General features: G+C 38.4%; 1 protein-coding gene across 9 annotated transcripts in view; it reads right to left on the reverse strand.

Annotated features, from left to right (window-relative positions):
• DYNC1I1 (dynein cytoplasmic 1 intermediate chain 1) overlaps nt 1-21,260 on the reverse strand; it is a 308,417-nt gene that overhangs the window by 261,258 nt on the left and 25,899 nt on the right. For 6 of the 9 annotated variants that reach the window (XM_032402092.1, XM_032402099.1, XM_032402095.1 and 3 more), the window contains exons 2-4: nt 15,084-15,200; nt 7,893-8,007; nt 5,024-5,165 (exon numbers count right to left, since the gene is read on the reverse strand). In XM_032402092.1, coding sequence (XP_032257983.1) covers nt 5,024-5,165; nt 7,893-8,007; nt 15,084-15,191 — 365 coding nt within the window. In that variant the 5' untranslated portion in view covers nt 15,192-15,200. The remainder of the gene's footprint in view (nt 1-5,023; nt 5,166-7,892; nt 8,008-15,083; nt 15,201-21,260) is intronic. The other 3 variants (XM_032402094.1, XM_032402100.1, XM_032402098.1) reach the window with 1 other exon arrangement.

Raw genomic sequence — 21,260 nt, forward strand, 5'->3', positions numbered from 1 at the left:
ACAAGACATTTCTTCTGCTGCTGCACTGAGGACCCCTTGGGAGGGGCCTTACCTCCCTAGAGAAAATCTATGGATATAAGAGTTTTGGTTAATAGATACTGATCGCTGGGAGGACCGGGGATCTATTTTAAATACAATAGGATTATGTGGGGAGCAATTGGGGAAAGCTGAAAATAGTGTAGACATTAAGTAAGATGAAAATGCATTGAAATGGAAAAAGAGGGACACTTGATTAGAAAAGCAAGTTCAACAGCTTGTATAATGACATCATTTATCATATATACGATGACATATACATTGTGTGAAGGAATACACACTAAGGTGTTAAGAGTGCTAACCACTGGTGGCAGGAATATGATTTTTCTCTAGTTTTTGCTTGTCCATATGTTCTAATTGTATAAAATGCACTGATGTTTCCATAATAATAAGAGATTATTAAAAATAAAATGTGAGGGGGATTTGAATGTCCTAATTGTTTGGAAAGTAGAACTTAATGAAGTGTTAAGACCAGATGGTCAAAAAAGAAGATAGAAATTACTTCTGTTACTATCCTCATCCCCCATGCTCCTTCTCACCACAGACAAACATCAGTAACCTCCCCTTCTGACTATTTTGTTAAAGATGTTACAGGATGGGTGCTCCTACTGTAATAGTAGATTGTACAATATGTTATCAAATTAACACATGCTTTATTTTTTAAATCATTTTGAAAATTTTCTTCCTTGAATCAGGTTTGGGACAGGGTGTTGCCTCCACACTGGTGGCCTGGAGAACTTTATGTGGTCAACACACTTTCCCAGAATTGTGTAGGCTGGGACAGCCTACAATTTAGCTTTATCACTGAGAAGCCTAAGGCAATCTTGGCTAAACATGGGAAGGGCCCTAGTGCAAAGCCCTCGGTGAGCCATTCATGGGAATGAGAAGAATAAATGTGGGCAAATGATTATTATCACCTAGATAATCGTTTCTGGTGGAATATATGAAGGTTAGGCATTAAGAGTTGGGCAACCCAGAAAGTGGTCTCCAGGGACACGGACCACAATCTGTCCTTGGCCTTGTCATGTTCAACATTTTCACATAATTACTTGAAGATAGAGCATTATCAAACTTGAAAATGACACCAGCATATTTTATGAGAGAATCTAAAAAAGATCTCTTTCCATTGGAAAAATGTGACTAATAAATTGTGAAAAAAAAAACAACAATAAGAGCTAAAACTCACATATACTAATATACCCCAGACTCTTTTCTAAGTGTGTTACAGATATTAATTTATTTAATCCTAATAATAATCTTTTGGGGTAAGTCATGTATATCACTTATATCAATTGTTGTCAGAGATCATGTAGGGTAGTGATATAGATTGTGAAAATTTCTATCAGTCTGTCTAGGTTAAAACCTAGCACTGTAGCTATATTCTGTGTGAACTTCAAAAATTACTCATTTTCTCTGTGCCACAGTGTCCTCATCTGTAAAAACTAGGATAATAATTGATTCATTCAACCAACATTTATCAAAAACTCACTATATGGATACAATCTCAAATATCACTTACTCCCTGACCTCAAGAAACCTGCCATTTCCTGAGGAAGAGAGACATGTATTCAACTAAACATAAGTCATTCTTCTTTAAAGGCTAACCAGCAGTATTAAACGCTTCACTCTTGTGTATAAGAGATGTAGGCTGTTGGTCTCAGATTAGTATTTCTAATCATTTTGAGAAAAAATATTTTTATTCTTAATATTTTTAAAAGTTTTAAAATATGGGAATAGGTGTTTAAATTTCTCAAGTATCATTTAACTATATACTACAATGATCACTTTTCCTTCTTGGACCTTTTTTATATGCTGAATTACAGTAACACCTTTTCCTATACTAAAATATCCTTGAATTTTTTAATCAATCCTAATTAATCATAGCATAGTACCTTCTTAATATTGTGTTGGATTTCAGCTGCATATAGTATATTCAGAATTTTTAAATCTATGTTTATAAGTAAAACTAGGCTTTCAAATGTTTTATTAATAAAATTGATTTTTTTATATCTAATTAACTGAGCAATGGTTAATTGCTTCTACCAAAATTAAGAGAAAGAGAAAAATGCCACAAATGTAAGTTGTAAATGAGAAGCAGGCGATAACAACAGAAGCAGAAATTACAAAACAAATTGTGACCCTTTAAGTTAAAATTAAATCACACTAGTATAATTGAAAAATGATTACATAGTTCTACTTTCTATTCACTTACTTTAAAACATTAACTCAACTGCTCTTAAAAATCAATAAAAGGAATTTTTGTTGTACTTGATTTTGTTAAAGCCCTGTTTTAATCTTTTTAGTATAACAGGGTATATTAAGTGTGCCAATTTGCAAATTAACCACCCACGGGGGTCGCATAGGAAATGTTTGTCTATTCTGGCTCTGTAAAGAAAATTTCACTTTTGGTTTGAGATTCTAGCACATGGATGACAGAATGTATGTGCACCTTTTCGTAGGACCAGATGTGTTCACTTGATTTCTGAGTTATCTTCTGAAAGATTTTCCACTTTTCAAAGAGCCCAAATTCCACACACATTGGCAAATTTGTGACTACAGAACTGTACTCTCAGGATTTACCAAGCTCTTTTCCCAGTCTCATGTTTTATGAAGTGTTAAAGTTAATAGTAATTGTTTTCAAAGATGTTTCTTCTACAGAAAAAGATATTTCAAGTGGAATTTTAAAAGCTGAAGTATAATGTTCTTCTGAAATTTAACTCTCACACATCTATTTATGGAAGCAAAAACATAAATTTACATGGCATTTTCCTTAGTCCAAAATAAGAGTAAGATTTACTTAGCTATTCCTAATGTCTTCTCCTGAGGCAACTTGGTGCTCAGTTTTTCTGAGAATCATTAATTCTCCAATACCATTTTTCTTGCATTCCTATGAAACGTGTGCTCAACAAGGGATTTGGTCATTGGCTTCCTGTTGCCCTTGCCAGAACATTCCTATCAAGAATTGAAGTGCGTTGGAATTTGTGATTCACCTCTTCCAAAGTGATTCATTAAGTTAAAAAAAAAATCATATAAGTGGGCAAAGAAATGAAGAGTGATGTTCTGGAGAAGAAATATTTGCTGCTGTCCCCAGAGAGCTAACAGCATAGGTCAGCTTTCTCTAGAAAGTTTTCAAAAGGGCTCATCAACTGTGAAGTCAGTAATAGAATTTAATGCTGCCAACTGCACCCCTTAAGGTGAAGCATTCATGACACAACACCATTGTTGTACAGAAACAGGCAAATATATTACCTTAATGATAGGCCAGTGGACCCCCTACGGAATGTAATTATATTGTGTCAGCTCTTGTACAAATGTTAGATCTTACATAACCGTGTTGTTACTTTTTTTCCTCCCCTCGAAGACCTTTTGATGTGTTCAAAGCAAAAGATGAGAGAAGACATGTGCTGCCCCCAAATCAGAAAGGCGATTTGCTAAAATAAACCAGCCTGGTGCCCTCAAAAACCTCTACTTCCATTCTTCCTACATTGAAAGCAGCGTCCACTGGTTTCCAAGTGCCCTATTAAAAGAAAATACTCAATTCTGAAACATGCCAACATGAGTGAGACAATTCCAGTCTTACTTACATGTTGGTTTCAGAAAGAAAAAAAGAAACACACAGACACACACACACAGACACACACACCACTAACACCCTATAGCTCAGGCTAATACTATTCTGATTTCCGTCTTTTTCTCTACCAAAATTTCCTAGGCCTATATGGACACAATGTACTTTCAAAAGATAATGCTTATGATGATAATGTGTTAAATGGAAAAAGAAAAATGCAAAATTTTATACCTCTCATCCAGTAACATACATAGTAACAAGAAATGTACACAGGTGCACAAGGATTGAAAGGTATATAGACAAGGCAAAGGCTGATTTGTTAGAACAGTAGTATAGTGGATGATTGTTTCTTCTTTCATTTGAAGTTTTAGTATTTTATGATTTATTTTTTAATTAAGAGTCAAAGACCGAGGTCACAAATTGCCAGCCCACAGGCGAAATCTGGCCCACAGCTACTTTAACAAAGCCATTAACATTTAACATTCAGGAGGCTGTTGCATAAATACTTGAATTTTTAGCTTCTCAAGAAAAACTGAAAGGTGTGGAAAAATTGGGTCCATATTCCCACATGAGCTCAACCAGCCTGAGCTGTGAGGAGACCATCTGGCCTTTATAGAAGGGCGCTTCCTAACCAGTTGCCACAGGATCCCACACCCCGCTCATTTATATCACCTGCCTATGTACACCAGCATGTGGGAATCCTTCCGAAGGCGACCGGATTAAGGAAGTTACCGTGACTCTATGCATATTAATGAGACTTCTCTTTCCCCTCTTCACATCTTTACCTTTTGGATACCCCTTCAGTGGTCAAATTAGAAAATGTCTATATATCCACTTTCAGAAGTTTCATAATCCTTTGAGTATATATAGTGTAATAAAAATTTGGCAGTTGACTCACAAAACAGAACAGTCAACCCTGATGATCATAAAAATTAGTAATGATAATAAAAACACTTTGGGGACCAAGTTCTCAAATTAGTCAACTCTATTAAGCCAATAAACAACATGCTTAAAAAATTAAATTTAGGGTTAGAACATCTCAGTGCTCTCTTCACAAAAATTCCCATGGAAACCAAAACCAAAGTAGAATAATGAGAAGCTGGATATATATTCCATTTGCCTTTGGTCCTTCTCTTTTTTTTTTAAGCCAAAGCTAATGGATGTGTTTCTGTTTGTCAAACAAGACACATGGTGCTCAATTAGCACAAGGAAGCATAGAAGTTTATCATTTCTAGTTCAAAATAATTTCTATGCCACTAAAATAGCAAGCCACCATCAACTTAAACATAAACTGGCTGAGTATACCTGCAGATGCATGGACACTTAACAGCTCACCACAGAGTGGCATTGGTTTCTTAGGTCTCTGTTTTCTAATATTATTGACATCCACTGTGGCCTTTGTAAAGGGACATTTCTTACCTTGTTAGTGGTCCCAGGTCTCCTGAGTCTTGGCTTCCAGCTTCACTAGGAGTGCTCACTGATTTCGAGGAGGGAGACATAGGGGTTGGGACTAAATAATGAAAATAACAGGTATCCCATGTTAAAAAATGCAGCGACTGCACTGGAGAAGAGCAGTGTCAGACAGATCAAAACAAATGGGCCCAAATTAAAGTGGTTGTATGGCCAGGAGAGATTAAGATGGGATAAAGAAAAAAAAAAAAAAAAAAGGAAAGAAAAGGAAGAAAGTCAAGTGAATTTTTCATATTTTAGAAATTAAAATTTGAAATGAATTTAGACAAAATTATCTTAGGGATTCTAAGGCCATGTCCATCTTAACAAAGTGAAATGGAGAATCAAAACAGCTATCCAGATATTTCAAGTTAAATATCCCTCTAGGGTGAACTATCTGGACAATTCCAATTCTCCACTTTATTTTGTTAGCATAGATGTGACCTATTAAAAAATAAAATGGGTGTCTATAAAACTTTGAAAGATTATGAAATAAGTAATTCTGAGTAATTTTAAATGGCCAAGGAGAGTCAGTCAAGGCTGCTGTATGTCTGCATTGGAGGGTAATCCATTCTCCATGGAATACAAACTGCACTGTCTCTGAGAGACTAAGTGACAAATACAGAAAGGCTAAATGGTGAACCTAGTAATTTAAAAATCTCTTTTGAAACAAAGGAAAATGCCAGGCTGCTTTATTTTTACATTTAATTAATAGTTTCATCCCATTGTATTGTTTACTGGGTTTGGAACTTGTTTTCCTTTGCCTCCGGCAGCCCTGGAAGGCACAGGCTCCGGCACTTAAGTAAACTGCCGTTCCAAAGACAGGAGAGGGAAGCTCAAAGAGGGAGGTGAGGGCAAGCTGACCATGTGAGAGCAAGGATAATAAAAGAAAAAAGCTAAAGCAAATGCAAATGTATTTTCCTTTTCTCTACCCTTCAGGTACAAGCCAAATGTCCTTCAGATAGAAGCTGTACCGAATAGCCAAGATGGCTTCAGGCCAGATGAATTCAATGCGTTCTCAGTATCACACATGCCAAAGAAGCCATATGGGCGGAGAGGAACTTCAATACATAAGTGTGGACTCCCATTTGGTTTCAATCATGTGCAATTTCCTTTTATTTAATAGAGTAAAGGGTTTAACTATTTTGTCCAAATCCTAGAACACAATGGCGGATCTGTCAAGAAACTAGGAATTTCATGTGGTCCCACAATTAATTCACTGATTACCTGCTGCAAGAAGTCAGAGGGTAAGTTGGAGAGATGGATGAAAATTGAAAATGGGCTCTACTCTGGCCAGGTGCCCTGGCAAGAATGCAGGGGTAGCTCAGAATTTGGTCATGGTGGTCATGGTTTAGAAATATGTAACTGTTTCGTTCTGAAAGTTTAATTGCTGGCTTTATGTAGAAGAGAGGAAAACAGAACATACTACTCTGGTGTTTGACCAGTGTTCACACTGCAACAGAATTTCAAAGGCTATTTTGAGGCAAAACTATAATGGATTATTGCAAAGTGTCTAAATTATGCCACAGGTCAACTAAGTATTAAAAAGTCTATCAGCTCCTCAAAGAAGGTCCATCAAATATCCCACAGGTTACATCTTCCACACCATAAAGAAGCTAAACAGATTAATCAACATCCTATAGGGGCTTCTTCTATCATTGTGAGACATATGATTTTACCTAATACAAACTGAGGTTTAGTATAAAATGCTTTTTTATGGTGGTTTAGGGGTGTGTGTGTATATATTAAATTATATCCAGCAATACTTAATAATTCATAGGTTTATTATATATTGCTTTTTAAAATTTATATTAATAAAATACTTGTCATTTTGTCATACATGGGATAACTTTTATTCTTAGTTTAAGTAACTATGGAAATAAATGAAAATTTATTTTAATATAAAAGCCAATGATGGGATTCGAAGAAAAAAACCATTTTGAAATGGAGACCTGATACTGCATTGTTTTATATGCATTATTTTTAAAGTTTCTTTTCTTCTTTCTTTCTTTCTTTTTTTTTTTTTTTTTACTATATTGGGTATCGTGTAGTTTTACAGACACCCTAGGATTACCCTGAAATGTATGGAAAGCAAATGGAGAAAGAAAAATAAAATAAATTATCACATGAAAGATATATAGGTAAGTGACAGAATAAACACATGTAGAGGTTTACCTCTAACACAAATGAAACAAATAGTTCAATATCCAAACCCTAGTGACAAAATGAGATCATGGACAATTAACTACGCATGAATGAGCTGCTGGAGGAGGGGTGTTGTAGTGAGAATGCCAATTAGCAGTGAAACGAAGTTCTACAATAGAGTCAAATAAATTTAAACTTGTTAAGTAGCTGCTAATCTGTCACTATTTTCAGTTTTCCTTCACATTTCCCACTGAGCTTTCTATTTTTATGATGGCATCACTCTATGCCTGTGGTGGTTATGAAATTCATAACCAGATTCACAGTATTTAGGTTGGCAGAGAGACGTTGGGATTCAGTCATGAAAATGAAGAACAATTTAAGGAAAAAAAACTCCAAGATTTCTTGTATTTACCATGTGGCAACTCATCTAACAAGTATAAAATAATCGACTAGTCCACAGTAGATAAGGTTGACCATATAATCAGTCAATAAGCAGCAAATTGCTACCAGCTCTACAAACTGTCTCCCCATCTCCTTCCAGCCCCCTCAAATCAAAAAATAAATACATCTGAACCATAAGCCACAGAATTTCCTTAAAAATAAAAATAAAAGTGACATAAAAGAATAGTAAACGCTGGACATGGTATATCCCATGCAAGACAAATTTAAGAAAACAGTAACACTGTTTAAGTACCTAGAGGGGGCTCCGGCGATATACCAATGCTTTGCAAAAGAGCCTCTGTCTCTCTGCGTTTGCGATCCAGGTCAGAGTCGTCCTGAACAGGCTCTTTCTTTTGCTGCATATCAGCCTAAAAAGAGTAGATGCCAGAAAGAAAAGTTAACAGAACTAAATGTATGCCTTTCCTGGTTCAAACTGAAAATGGTAAATGCATGTGTGAAGACCAAACAAAAGCCCTAAATAGACATAATCATGTGTATGAAGGATGAAAAAACACTGTAACTCCTCCATTTAATAATTGCTAACCCGGTAATTTCTCTTTTGGTTGGAGGTTTTTTTTTTTTTCCCTGCCTCTGTCACATGGTATGAAAGCTTCTCTCACCCGGTTTTAAAATAAATCATCAGGGCTAAATATTTCTGACTGGGATGTGGATTTTTAAGAAAATTCTCTTTGTTTTTTTTCAACATCGTTGTCCCTTCTGGGAAGACATACTATCAGTTCTTGATGAGTGTATGTTTGTAATATTCACACCCCATGTTAGAATTACGCAAAGAATTATTGGGATCTGGCTAAAAAATAAAATTAGTTATGAAATCTGTAACTGTAAAATATACTCTTTGTATCAGCAATCTAAGTTTGCCATGGTTTAAAATAAATCAGGCTATAATGTTTATTAAGGCATGTGAGCAATATTGATATGTGTTACTGAAGTCCCAGTTTCATAGGTTTCCATTAAACATATTAACTCAAAGGAGAAAATTATCATTTAGAAAAATATAGAACAAAAAATCATTTAGAAGAAGTTTCTTTCCCAAATCCTGTCAAAAAACAAAACAAACAAACAAACAACAAAAAAAGCCAAACACCTCCTGTGTAAGCTTCTCATGGACAGATCCTATGCCTCATTCGTGGTTTTTACAGAATAATGATGTCAAAATACAAGCTAAAGAATGTCAGTGGTGGGATTCTGGGCTCATTAAACACTCAGGTCTCTTTTCTTTTTCCTAACACAGTTAACTACTTAAGACAAGGCATTTGTCCCACATCTGAAACATGGTAACATCGTATTTGATGTGCAGCTACCTCGGGACAAAGCTGTGTGAGTTTACAAAAGTGAAGCTGTCTTAAAGCTTATCAAAAACCTATAATCCAGTTACCAGACACACCTTCCTCCCCAAGTTAGATACCCTAACAGGTATATTATCTGCTTCAAGGGTGCAGAGTACATTTCAAAGCACCAAAGCGTAATTTACGTTGTGACATCTAAAGTAGAAAAAGTTCATGGAACTTTTGCTTTATTCCCAGATGATAACCTACACACTAATCATAAGCAAAATGCATCTTTGCACGTAGTACTGGGCTTGACACTTCTGTTATTATTCGACTCAGGCTTAGAACACTCTCATATTTTTGAAGTCTATCTGCCATTAGAGGGGAAAACTGCCATTATGGGAGCAGATGAGTGTGAATGAGAGCACTAGAGGATTTCAGGCATATCTCACGGAACCCAGAATTCTGGAATGGCAGTTTCATCTCTATCTGTGAAGATGGCAAAGTTCACATTGTTTTCCAATGTTAACATTTAAACTACCGACGCAAGTTCCAAAGTGTATGCATACAACAGAGGCCAAGACAGAACTACGATGAGGAAAAGGACCTTGCAGGGTGAGGATCTAAATCAATATTCACAGATCACAGAGTTGAAAGAAGGATGGAGGAAATCCAAGGAAAGGGAATTACCATCGAAGCTACTGAAATATAAATGGAAAAACTAAGATAAGCAAAATCCGTCTTAGGAAGCCAGTAAGAAACAAGATGGTTTCACAGTGAAGAGTTTAGCCCTAACTGGACTCCCAGCTTTACCGAGGGCAGATACGTGTTCTATTCTGCTCAGCACTATATCCTCACATCTAGATCCCGGCCTGACACGTTAGATGCTCAATAAAAAAAACGTATTGAATAAATGAACTAATATCTGTCTTAGGTCATTGTTATTCTATGACTATGGAATTTCAGAATTATACATCCCTCAGGCCAATTTCTACCAACTGCACACCAGTCAGCAAGCCCCTTTACAGCACCACTGTTAGAGGGAGTCCTCTAAACTTCCAGTCACCCAGTGCTCATAACAAAGCCATTTCTATATCCTAGCAACAGAAAGATTCATAACCTTGCCTCATTCTTTCAACAAAAATGTAGTAAAGGACAATAGAGTGCCAGGGGTAATGAAACTGAGAGGTTCTAATGGAGCTTAAACAGAGCAAACAGAACAAGATTTGCCTTGTCCTTTCCTTTCCAATAAACATAGGACATATTATCTCTAACTTTCTGTCATGTATAACCTAGGCAGAGAAGCACAGAATTTTTTTTTAATGTATTCTAACTAATCATTAAGCACTCAAGAAACACACAAGAGGGTAATTCACACGTCAACATGCACAACCATGTTGCATACGCGGCAGTAACAGTACATCTGAACTCCACCTCCAAAATTTCACTCCTTTTCTTGTAACGTACCTCTACAACTCATTCTCTACCTTCCACCTTCCTTAATTCTTAAGGAAAGAGGCACTATAATGACAAATATGAATAAGGTTAAGTGTCCACCTAGATGTAACAGAAGCTTAAGCAAGCTATCAGCACTCAAAGATGACCATGAAAAATGCAAAATTAGGTAACTGGGGCTTACTGGAAATTAGGGCAATTCCTATCTGTTACCAATTAGCACCTTAAACTAAATAAAGTGTTACTTTATCCAAGGCAGTTAGCTATACCAAGTGCACTAGTCATGAAAGTTTTGATTTTCCCCATGTAATTACTACAGAATCCTAATCTATTTTAAAGACCCAACAGGAGTGATTTTGCAGTGCTAGCAATTAAAAAATGTGCTAGGTGTCTTTCCCAGCAAATGATATTTCTTTTTGTGAAGAGTAATCACAGCTGAGACCCAGAGAGGAAAATCAAAGAAAGAAAATTTGTCAGCTGAGAATTGTCAGTCAGTTTTTCAAAGACAGCTCCATAGATACTAGAGGAACAAGGGAGGATAGGCCAGGAAACCTCTGTCTGTCCTACCTTACAGCAATTCAGCAGAAGGGCAAGGACAGGACGAAACTTCAGGGTGGCCCCATTAAGCACACCTCATGGCATTAAAGCCAATTTTTCCTGAAATTGACTCTGAATCTTAAATAGTAGCCACTATATTTATTTTAAAATCAGATTTCATCCATAATACCACAACCAAGAAAGCAGTTGACATCCAAAGAAGCAGAGAGTGGTAATTTTATACATGTACAGTTTTCTAGATTCTGTGGAGATAATCAACCTGGTGGGCCTAATTCACACCAGTTTTCACTCATGGTAAAAACAGTCACTCAGATTAGCATTAAAGAGCATTTTGGTCCCTTTCTATTCTAAATTTGCTTTATTTAAATTACAAGCCTAAATAGAGTTAAAAGTCAAACCTATAAGATTAAGGCTATTTCTAACTCTCTACAAACACCACAAAAACTAGGAAATCTTAAACTCAGGAGTCAGTGACAGGTGACTGGAGCATCCCATAGACTCGAGATCAGAATTTCCAAGGATATCTGCAGGAAAGAATTCCAGATGTTTGGAAAGGGTGTCTGTGAGCAGCATCCCAGACTAGTGATAATTAGTTTGTGTGTTCATTCATGCACTCACCCTATAATCCTTTATTGAAGTCCTACTACGTGGCCCAATCTGTGCTAGACATTGACTCAATGAAAAACACCAGCCCTGTTCTCAAAAGCCTGCACTCTATTGGGAGAGAAAGACAAGGGAAGATGCAAATATAATGCTCTGTGCTAAATGGTTTGATAAGGTCAAGGATAGGGGCAGTATTAACTAGTCATGGATGGGGGGCGGGGGTGTTAACAGAGAAGGCTTTCTGGAGGAAGTGACATTTGAGGTGAGAACGGAAAGACATGTAGTTAACAGCCAGGTGAAGAACAACAGGGAGAAGTAGGAGAATGGTACAAGCAGAGGAGAATATTCACAAACTCTCTGTCAAGAGAGAGTGTGGCCCATAGGTGATATGTACATAGCTGAGACTGGCCAGAATGTGGATTTAGGGAGAAAGGAGGTGGGGGAGGAAAGAGAATGCTGTCATGTCTGTCCAGGATCCGATGACGACTACAAGTTGGAGAAGGGGTAATAAAAGAATGACCCCAGGGGCCCTGGGTGGCTCAGATGGTTAAGTGTCTGCCTTCGGCTCAGGTCATGATCCCAGGGTCCTGGAATCGAGCCCCACATCGGGCTCCTGGCTCAGCGGGGAGTCTGCTTCTCCCTCTCCCTCTGCCTCTCTCACTGCTCATGCTCTCTCTCTCTCTCTCTGTATCTCTGTGTCTCAGATGAATAAATAAAATCTTAAAAAAAAAAAAAAAAAGAATGACCCCAGGGGGCGCCTGGGTGGCTCAGTTGTTAAGCGTCTGCCTTCGGCTCAGGTCGTGATCCCAGGGTCCTGGGATCGAGCCCCACACATCGGGCTCTCTGTTCAGCGGCAAGCCTGCTTCTCCCTCTCCCGCTCCCCCTGCTTGTGTTCCCTCTCTTGTTGTGTCTCTCTCTGTCGAATGAATAAATAAAATCTTTAAAAAAAAAAAAAAAAAGAATGACCCCAGGCTTCTGTTTGGGACCATGGGGTGGAAGAGGGGATCCTTGCTGAGCCTGAAGGGGGCTACTTCTAAGACTTAGACTTCTGGGGCCCAGTCTTTTCATTTGGGGAAAAAAAAAAAAAGATCAGAATAAATTACTTCCAGGTTTCTTGCAGCTACAAAATGCTCTAATTCCAGGAAAATAGAAGCCTTGAATTATAAGACCCTTCCAATAATGGGGCATTTTTTGGAAGACGGCCTTGTCAGCAGGGTCCTGATAAATGTAGCTGCCAACTGTACGGGCAGCATTCTCCTACTCTGGTAGCCAATCTCAGGAGTGGATGAACGGCCGTTTCTTACTGACCAGTTCCTCTGTGCCTTCCACTGCTCTCCAGTATCTCCTTATATCCTCACAGAACTCTTTGAGGTAGGCACTGATCTCTTCTCCATTTTACAAAAGGGAGAACAGGGTCAGAAAGGTCCCATACTCCCTCAAGGCCATTCTGTGAAGGGCAGAGCCAGGTTTCCCAGGTGCATTCAACTCAAAAGCCTCTGCGCATAACCACTGAGCTTTACTGCCTCTGTCTTACAGCACTGTCTGCTCAGACAAACCAAGTCATCAGAGTCTACAAAAGGTACTTCGACTGAAGGAAAGATCTGTTGCAGGGGGAAATAGGTTGCTGAGGGACAGGACAGGCTTTAAAGACGGTATAGTCCAGTGAAGCCCAAAGTCTGGCCCCATTGGGATCTTTCGAATTAAAAACTTTGGGATGGAAAAGGAGGGCTCTGAATTGCCATAGGAGTCCCTGGAGCAAGGTCAGGACATCACAGGCTTCAACCTGTGGAAATGAGGAGACTAAGACTATGTGACTTTAATTCCAGACCCAGGAATATGTAGAGTTCAGGTGTAACACGCTCCCCACCACCTGCCACTGCCTGTCTCCCAGGGCTCCGTCTGTTGTGTAACAGACCGAGTCTCCATCAGACAAAGCTGCCTGGTACAGAAACAAAAAGGGTGGCCTGTTTCGATCAGTCTTGTTTGCCTGTAATTTCCCCCCAAATGTGTAAAATGACAAAGATGAAGCAGACAGCATAATTTGGAACCAGATTTCCCATACCACATCACATTTTGTAGTAATTCTATGAAATTCAAGTTGGATATTAGAATGTCAGTTTAAAAGGAAACTGGTTATTAGTAAAGGATAACAGGTGCTTTAAAACTATAGTAAGCGTTGACATTTGAAGGAAAGGAAGCATAATAACCTAATGCTTTTTTTGGCTTTGCATGGAAATGAATAGCCATTCCTTGTCAATTCTCACCTCTGCTTCACTCAAAGACTGCATATATAGCAGCAAAGATCTCCAAGAGAAAAACGTTATGCGCACTGTCAAGGACAAAATAAACCAGGGCATCAATCAAAGTGTAATGGAACAGAGAGAAGCGAGATGCCAGAAGGCTAAAATGCAACTGCAATTATGTTTTACTTTGTTGGAAAATAATTGTTATAAATCTGTTACCTTGGTCTCCCAGCCTTATTTTATGAAACAACACTTATTTAGATTGGAAGGCATCAAAACACATTTTCTTTTTCCTTACAGAAAAACTCTGAGTATGGAAGCAGCTCTGGTTTCTAGACACACAAGTGTATCACACTATATAAAGTTGCCTTCTCAGAAAGCTATTCAAAACTATCTTTGGCATCTGGTTCTTTTGTCCAAGACGTGGGCTATTTCTCCATGACCACGACAAATTGGAGAATTAAAAATAAATTATCCGTTGGATCAAGATAGTAGAAGAAAACATGATATGCCAGCGACACACAGAGCTGGGAAGGGAGCCCCGGATTCTGGGTGTGACAGACAGAAAAGCTACATTTCACCTCTGGGTTTCTGCTGCTTTGTTGGCATAAAGAAGGGTTTCAGTGGAAGGTCTCTGAAATCTATTCGAGCCTTAATATGTCATAATTCTATGTCCATGGAGCAGAGTCTACTACTATACTATCTACCCTCTCGCCAAGGGAGGGAAATGCAGCTTTCCTTCTGTCAGACCTACAATCCTTGTTTTACCCTGAAAAACACATACCCCTTAAGAAACCATGGAAATCCACTGGCATCATTTTTCTGTTTTTCTCCTAAAATGTTCTGCCTGGTAGTTTTTAAAAATTTTTTTCTTAAAACTAACACACATTAAACACTAAGTAGAGCCTGGTTACTACTAAGTGCTTTACAAGATTAACTCTTTTAATTCTCACAACCCCACAAAAAATATATTACTATTCCCATTTTAGAATAGGAAACCGAGATACAGAAAGGTTAAGAAATATCTAACAATAGAGATTTCACAGACCACTTCCAGGGTTCTATGCAAGTCTGGGGTGAATCTGGGGCTTGGGGACCTCTGGACCATGGGTGGTGCTTGACTAGCACATAGCAGGTGACAATGACCTTAGGAGTCTGAGTATGTAGATATCCACTCATTTTATTCAGAAATCATAGAAGGATTCTTCTAGAGCGTCCTCTTCATCCATTTGGCCAGCCCCTCAGAATCAAGTGATTTTCTTTGTTCCCTGGAACACCCCAATACCCAGTATTTACCTCTTTCTTTTTCCTCTCCTCTTCCTTCCGTTTCTTCTCTTCTCTTATCTGTGCTAAGCGCTGTTTTTTGCGCTCTAGCTCAGCTTTTAAGTCACTTTTGTCAGACATGTTGGTTTCCTTGGAGGAAAAGAAAAAAAAATGTGAATACATAAAAATAAATTTTCTGTATTATCACTGCAAAAAATCATTCAAAAGCTTGAAAATGTGACTTTTTTACCATAACAGGTTGTATTACTTAGCCTATGTTGAAGAATCAAAGAAACAAATTAAGTTAGGTCTGGTCTCACACTACATAAATACTTACCTTTTTATGTATTCATAAATATTTGAAGCAATACAATGGTATAGTCTCTGCTGGTGGGAAGGATTATAGCAACTTCAGAATAAGCAAGACATTTTCTGTGCAAGTTTCTTAACAAATAAACAAACAAAAAAGAGAGAATCAAAAAAGAACCTTCACCAGGACTTTCAATTTAGATGATAATGGACCAATTCATCCCCACACTGAGAAAAGAAAATAGGTTGTCATAAACCCTTAGAGATGTGCCCCATTCAAATATCTATGGATTCACTAACCATGTCTCCACTGAGCCTGGGCACAGAGATTTCATTTTGCCTAACATTATATGCATCAGGGAAGACAGCCACTAAAGACCTAACATGTTAATCTTTTTCTGTAAAACTCCTCCTGAACTGTCACAATTAATTTCATCTCCAGGACAATCCTCTTTCTATAAAAGTTTCATTTGCATACTGAATGCGATTGTGCTTTATCCTGGCACTTTCCCTGTCCCGAAGATGTTTGTGAACCCATGAAACAGTAGATAACACCACGGCAAGTTCTTGGGGGAAATTTATCTGAATGAAATTTAATTTTAACGTTAATGGGGATGGTGAGGCTGGTAGTGAGGGTGCCAGAAATATTTGCAAGTAAAATGAGTTTGGAAAAGACTCACCAAATTACCAATGATTATATTCGTCTTTTTTGTGCTCTCAGTTGGAAACTAAGAAAATGGAAACACCGAGAAATGAAGAAACCCCCTCTAACCCAAATTCCTAAAATAAAATAAACAAAAAACAAAACACAAAAACATCCGTCAATGTCATGAGTATTCATTTCCATATTATTTATATGCAGCTGTGATGAATATATAATGAATCCCTACATAGATAACAGAGCACTGAAAGGCAAAAAAGAACCAAAGAATACAAAACAATGAAAAATCCTTCAAACTTCCTGTCACTGCCTTTACAAGGTAATCAAGAACCTACAGTCACCCTAAGACATACTTCTCAAAGAATACACACAGTTGGGAAATGTACTGTGCTAACCTCTATACATATTCCTGCTCGTGGTGTGATGGCAAAGACTTATGAAATAATAACAGTAGTAATCATAATAATCAATCTTTGTAATCAATTCATGATCACACCCTATCTTCATTTTTCAACAAAAATTGTTGGATAATTAATGCGTGCTCGGCACTCTATAAGGTTTCAGAGTACAAAAGATGAGCAAAACCAGATTCTCTCCTTCAAGGAGTACATAACTCAACTTTGTAGGCATGTGGTGCAGCTGGAGATGTTCTCCACGATATTGGCTTATTGATTCCTAAGTGCTAGGCATTTTTATCACATTTAATCATAACAATCCAAGGAGACCAGTATTTTGATTAATGCCTTGTTTGCAATTCGGATAATGGAGGCTCAGCAAGACGTAAGGCGGCACAGTCAATCCACGGCCGAAACAAAACTCAAGGATGTCCATGCTCTGAGCTGCTACACTCTGCTGACCCCAATGTACAAGTTTAGGCAGAATGCAGAGCAAAAGAGTAATTAAGATCTATTAGAATGAGCAAGGGTATACTTTGAGGAGGAGGTAGAATGTGAGCTGGATATCACGGGAGGTCAGGACCTAGCAAAGAAGGGAAGATACAGATATGCCAAGACCTGTAGAATGGGAACCAGCAGGCTAAGAGATGTGGATGAATCCAAGCCAAGAAATATAAACTTTAGTTGGTAAGAATGGATATATGGGGGCAACAGGGGAAGCCTTGGGAAAACAGAAAAGTGAGTTCCATTTGGTATAATAAGAGATGGGAAGTCACAGCAACTTTTTGAAAGGGAAAGTGACAAAATAAAGATGGAATTTGCTCAAGCCTGTTCTTGTCCCTGCCTGGAAAACAGACAGGAGCAGAAACTGGAAATAAGGCAAGCTGCTGGGAGGCTGGTGCCAACATCTGTCTGCAGCGACTACACCTGCTTTGCAATGGTAGGTGAATGGAGAGACAGAATGTGGGGAATGTGGGCAGATGAAAGCATGCCAAGAAGGAAGAAGTAACTCTCCGTAGCCTGTGGGTATGGAAGCCAAAGAGAAAGATTCAGTAACAATTCACCTTTGAGAGAGCAAGGAGGATGGCAGTGAAGTTGGGAAGAGAAGGCAAGAAGGAAATCCTGAAACAACTTGTAGCAGGCTGTAATTTGAGTGTCAGGGGGATTTCTGGCCAGAAAGAATGCATAGATACAAAATTAGAGATTGGATGAGAAGCTAATGGAAACTGGAGCTGTGGGACAGACTTCTGAGTCATCCACCTACAAAGTTGAAACCTGAGTCACACATTCGAAGTCCTGTAGGAGCCAGGCAGACAACATGAAGAAGCAAAGCCATGAGGAAGGCCAGTCAGAGAGGAAGCACCTGCCTCAAGGAGGCAGTTCTACCCAGTTCCAACTGATGGTTGACATGGAAAAAGATGAATCCAAGTAGTTAGATATTCAGATTTTTTTTTTCAAGAGAAACCATGGAACTGATAAAAGTCAAGTTTGTCACTAAAATATTATTTGCCAATAATTTTTAACACCAGTGGGCAAAAATCCTGGCAGGAGAAAATTAGAACCTAATTCCAGAAGCCGTCTGAGAAGTTACAACTACTCTTTCTTCCCCAGTGGGGACCACTCCAATTTACGTTTTTGACATTTTTTTGGCTGTCAGAAATGAAAAGTCCAATCAGGAAGATCACTGTTATAGCAATAGATGTGTCATTCGGTGCTGCCCACAGCCAGTGGAAATTTCTTAGAGTTTTCTCCTGCACATCTCCCCAGTTGCCACTGGCCTTCCTCTATTCCACCAAAAGGGTCTGTCACAACTTCAGCTATCTACTATGCTCATGAAGGAACAAACCATGTAATAACAACATCCTATATTTGTCATGATTTTCTGGTAAAACTGCATTCATGAGTAGGAAGTAAGGTGTATTTTCAGTACATTTCTGCAAAGAAGCAAAATTCTTTTTACAACTAATAAATATGTCTGACAACGTTGGTCCTTTGAGTTGGTGTTACCGGCCATAGAGCCAAAATTTTTTAAATAAACAACAAAAACACCAAGGGGAACTTTTAAAAAATATTAAGTAGTGATGTTTCAAATAACAGACTTCAGAGCCACAATTGCAAAAGACAGCTATAGAGTATCTTCCACTTACTGATTTTTTGGATCTACACCAAAACAGACACTTCACATCAACACCTAGGAGAATAAGAAATCTCAAGAGAACACCTCACAAAGGGTTTGGAAAGTCCATATTAGAGTAAATGAATGGGCCTTTACACATAGTAAATGGCTGCCACAGTGACACGAAATGCAGTGTCAGCACTGAACTCCACAGGCTTTCCCGGGGGGCTTGCCACTCTGACTCACTCAATCTCCCTGCACACCAAGCAAAGCAAATTGAGGAGCAAAGCCTGGGGGACGTGAGTTATAGAGCTTCCTGTGGCTAATGCAGGTCACTGCAAAGACAATCCAGACGCTCTCAGTTTAAGAAAATAAGAACCAAAGCTACCTGCTGCTAATTATTGCTCCCTTACTTCACACACACAAAGAGCTGGCCTCTTTCATCTTGAGCTGGCAAGGGGTCAAGTAGAAAAAATCAAACCCACCTCTGGGTGTAAGTCTCCTCCCTGTCTGATCATCAACTTAGTCTGCCACCCACCAGCCAACTATGGCTTAACTCCGCCCTAGCTTAGGGAAAATTACAGCTCAGCCTCACTGACTTCATCCATTCCAGGGTCAGAGGATGCACTTTTATGATGCCTGCTCAGCTCTCTTCATCGCGGAGTCCTATATTCCAAATGCGTTTTCTGTTGGTGACTTTCTCCTTGCCTATATACTCTCTTACCCAACCCATGCTTCATAGCTCCTCCCACCTCTGCATCTTAACTCTCACTCTCCTGAAAATTCTCCAGCTCTACTATCAGTGTACAATCCCATTTCACTTCTTTTCTTTCTTTTCTTGTCCCCCAGGTTATCCTCCCACCACAATGAGAGAGATCCAAAAGTTCAAATCAGCTACTCAATTCCTTTGGGCTCCATATTATCAATCCTCAACCCCTATAATTTTTTTTGTCAAATTTCAATTCCACACTTCTGATTTCCTTTTTTTTTTTTTTTAACACAGAACATTATATTTCAATACACAACTTCTGTGCAACCAAAAAGTAAAACATCACAGTAAAATGTTGGCAAGAAAACATGGTATTTCATTTGCAAGGCATGGCAAATGGTTAAAACATCCTTAATCATAAATAATCTCTTAGAAACCAATAACAAAGACTCTAATATTCCAAGGGAAATGGCAAAAAAAAAAAAAACACATGGAGGAAAATGAAAGAACAAATGACTAGTAAGGTTTAAGGACATATGAAGATGATTGAACTGAACAGTAACAGAAGAAAAACAATTTCTTTGTAATATCATGTTGTCCAAGATTAAAACATTGACGTCTAATGTCTACAATGTTTTAGAAAACAGGTCTCATGAACATTAGAAGACAAGATTAATGAGGACAATCTATACAACTTGGGGAAAATCTCTACTTTTGATTCAAAAATAGAAATTGCGGACATACTTGATTCTAATAAAGTGGAAATACTAGGACTAGTTCAACAAATTAGATGGAGAAATTCAAAATAATTTATATAGAAGCATATATATTTCCTGCATGGTAAATTTGTAGCTAATGTAGTTCCCTTAACCCTCATTCACCCTTCATTCCCTTGCTTCATTATAACTCACCTCCACCCTTCCTCCCAATGTCTCAGTTCTCATAACTTTTGCTTCAGCCCACCTCTGATCCAAGTAAGTGAATCAATGTAGGTAAAGAGCTTAGAATGATGCCTGGCAAATATTAAACACCCAAGAACGTTGTTTCTCCTCTCCCTCCTCCTCCTTCTCTACATCCCTCTCTCCTTCTCCTCCTCTTCTTTTTCTATATTATTGTTATTACCTTTTTTTTTACCCTGCCAACTCTTTCCCCCATCACTAAGTCCATCCTAATAGCCAAAGTCATCATTCAATGTTCACTGCAATCATTCAAAAAATATTACAGTGAGAAATACATTAAAGGTATAGCATGTAACTGATTTAGTAACCATATAATCAGAGTGAGAACACCCAGTCTACGCTCCAAGAGAGTCTATGGCCCTTCAAATATAAGGAGCTTCTCAATCTAATGGATTATAAAATGGAAGGTACATGGTTAAAGAAATGTTACTCAAAAAAAAAATGTTTTTTAAATTAAATGTAGTCATTTAATTTAGTAGTAGTAAAATTCTTCTCATTTTTTTCTGTTGAACATAGCAGTTACATATCAAGCTGTCCAGGCAGGCATCCTCCCCTATGTCACCCACTTCCTCCAGAGGATGGAAAGGCACATGGAGAAATGGTTTCTTCTCTAATGAAGTTAGTTGGAGGGAGGGTCACTCCTGCTGTTCCATTATAGAAATGCCTTATGGTCCTAAGTCTCAATGGAGGAAAAAATGGGGAGAGGAAGGAAGGAGGAAAACACGAGAGAGAAAAACATGGACACTGAGGAAGGAAGAAACAAAACAGGTACTTTTTTAAAGATTTATTTATTTATTTGGGGCAGGGGTAGGGACAGAGGGAGAGAATCTTCAAGCAAACTTCCCACTGAGTACGGAGCCTGATGCAGGGCTCGATCTCATGACCTGAGCTGAAACCAAGAGTCCAACGCTTAACCGACTGAACCCCCCGGGCGCCCCCAGAAGTCATTTTCACACTTGTCCTTGTCTTTCCGGTTAACCTTGCATCTCCTTCACACTTCCTATGTCCACCACACATCCGTAAAGAAAAGAAAATTTTCAGCATTTCTTGAACCCAATGAG

Source organism: Phoca vitulina, unplaced genomic scaffold, assembly GCF_004348235.1.
Source record: "Phoca vitulina isolate PV1807 unplaced genomic scaffold, GSC_HSeal_1.0 scaffold4, whole genome shotgun sequence".
In the NCBI taxonomy this organism is placed as follows: domain Eukaryota; kingdom Metazoa; phylum Chordata; class Mammalia; order Carnivora; family Phocidae; genus Phoca; species Phoca vitulina.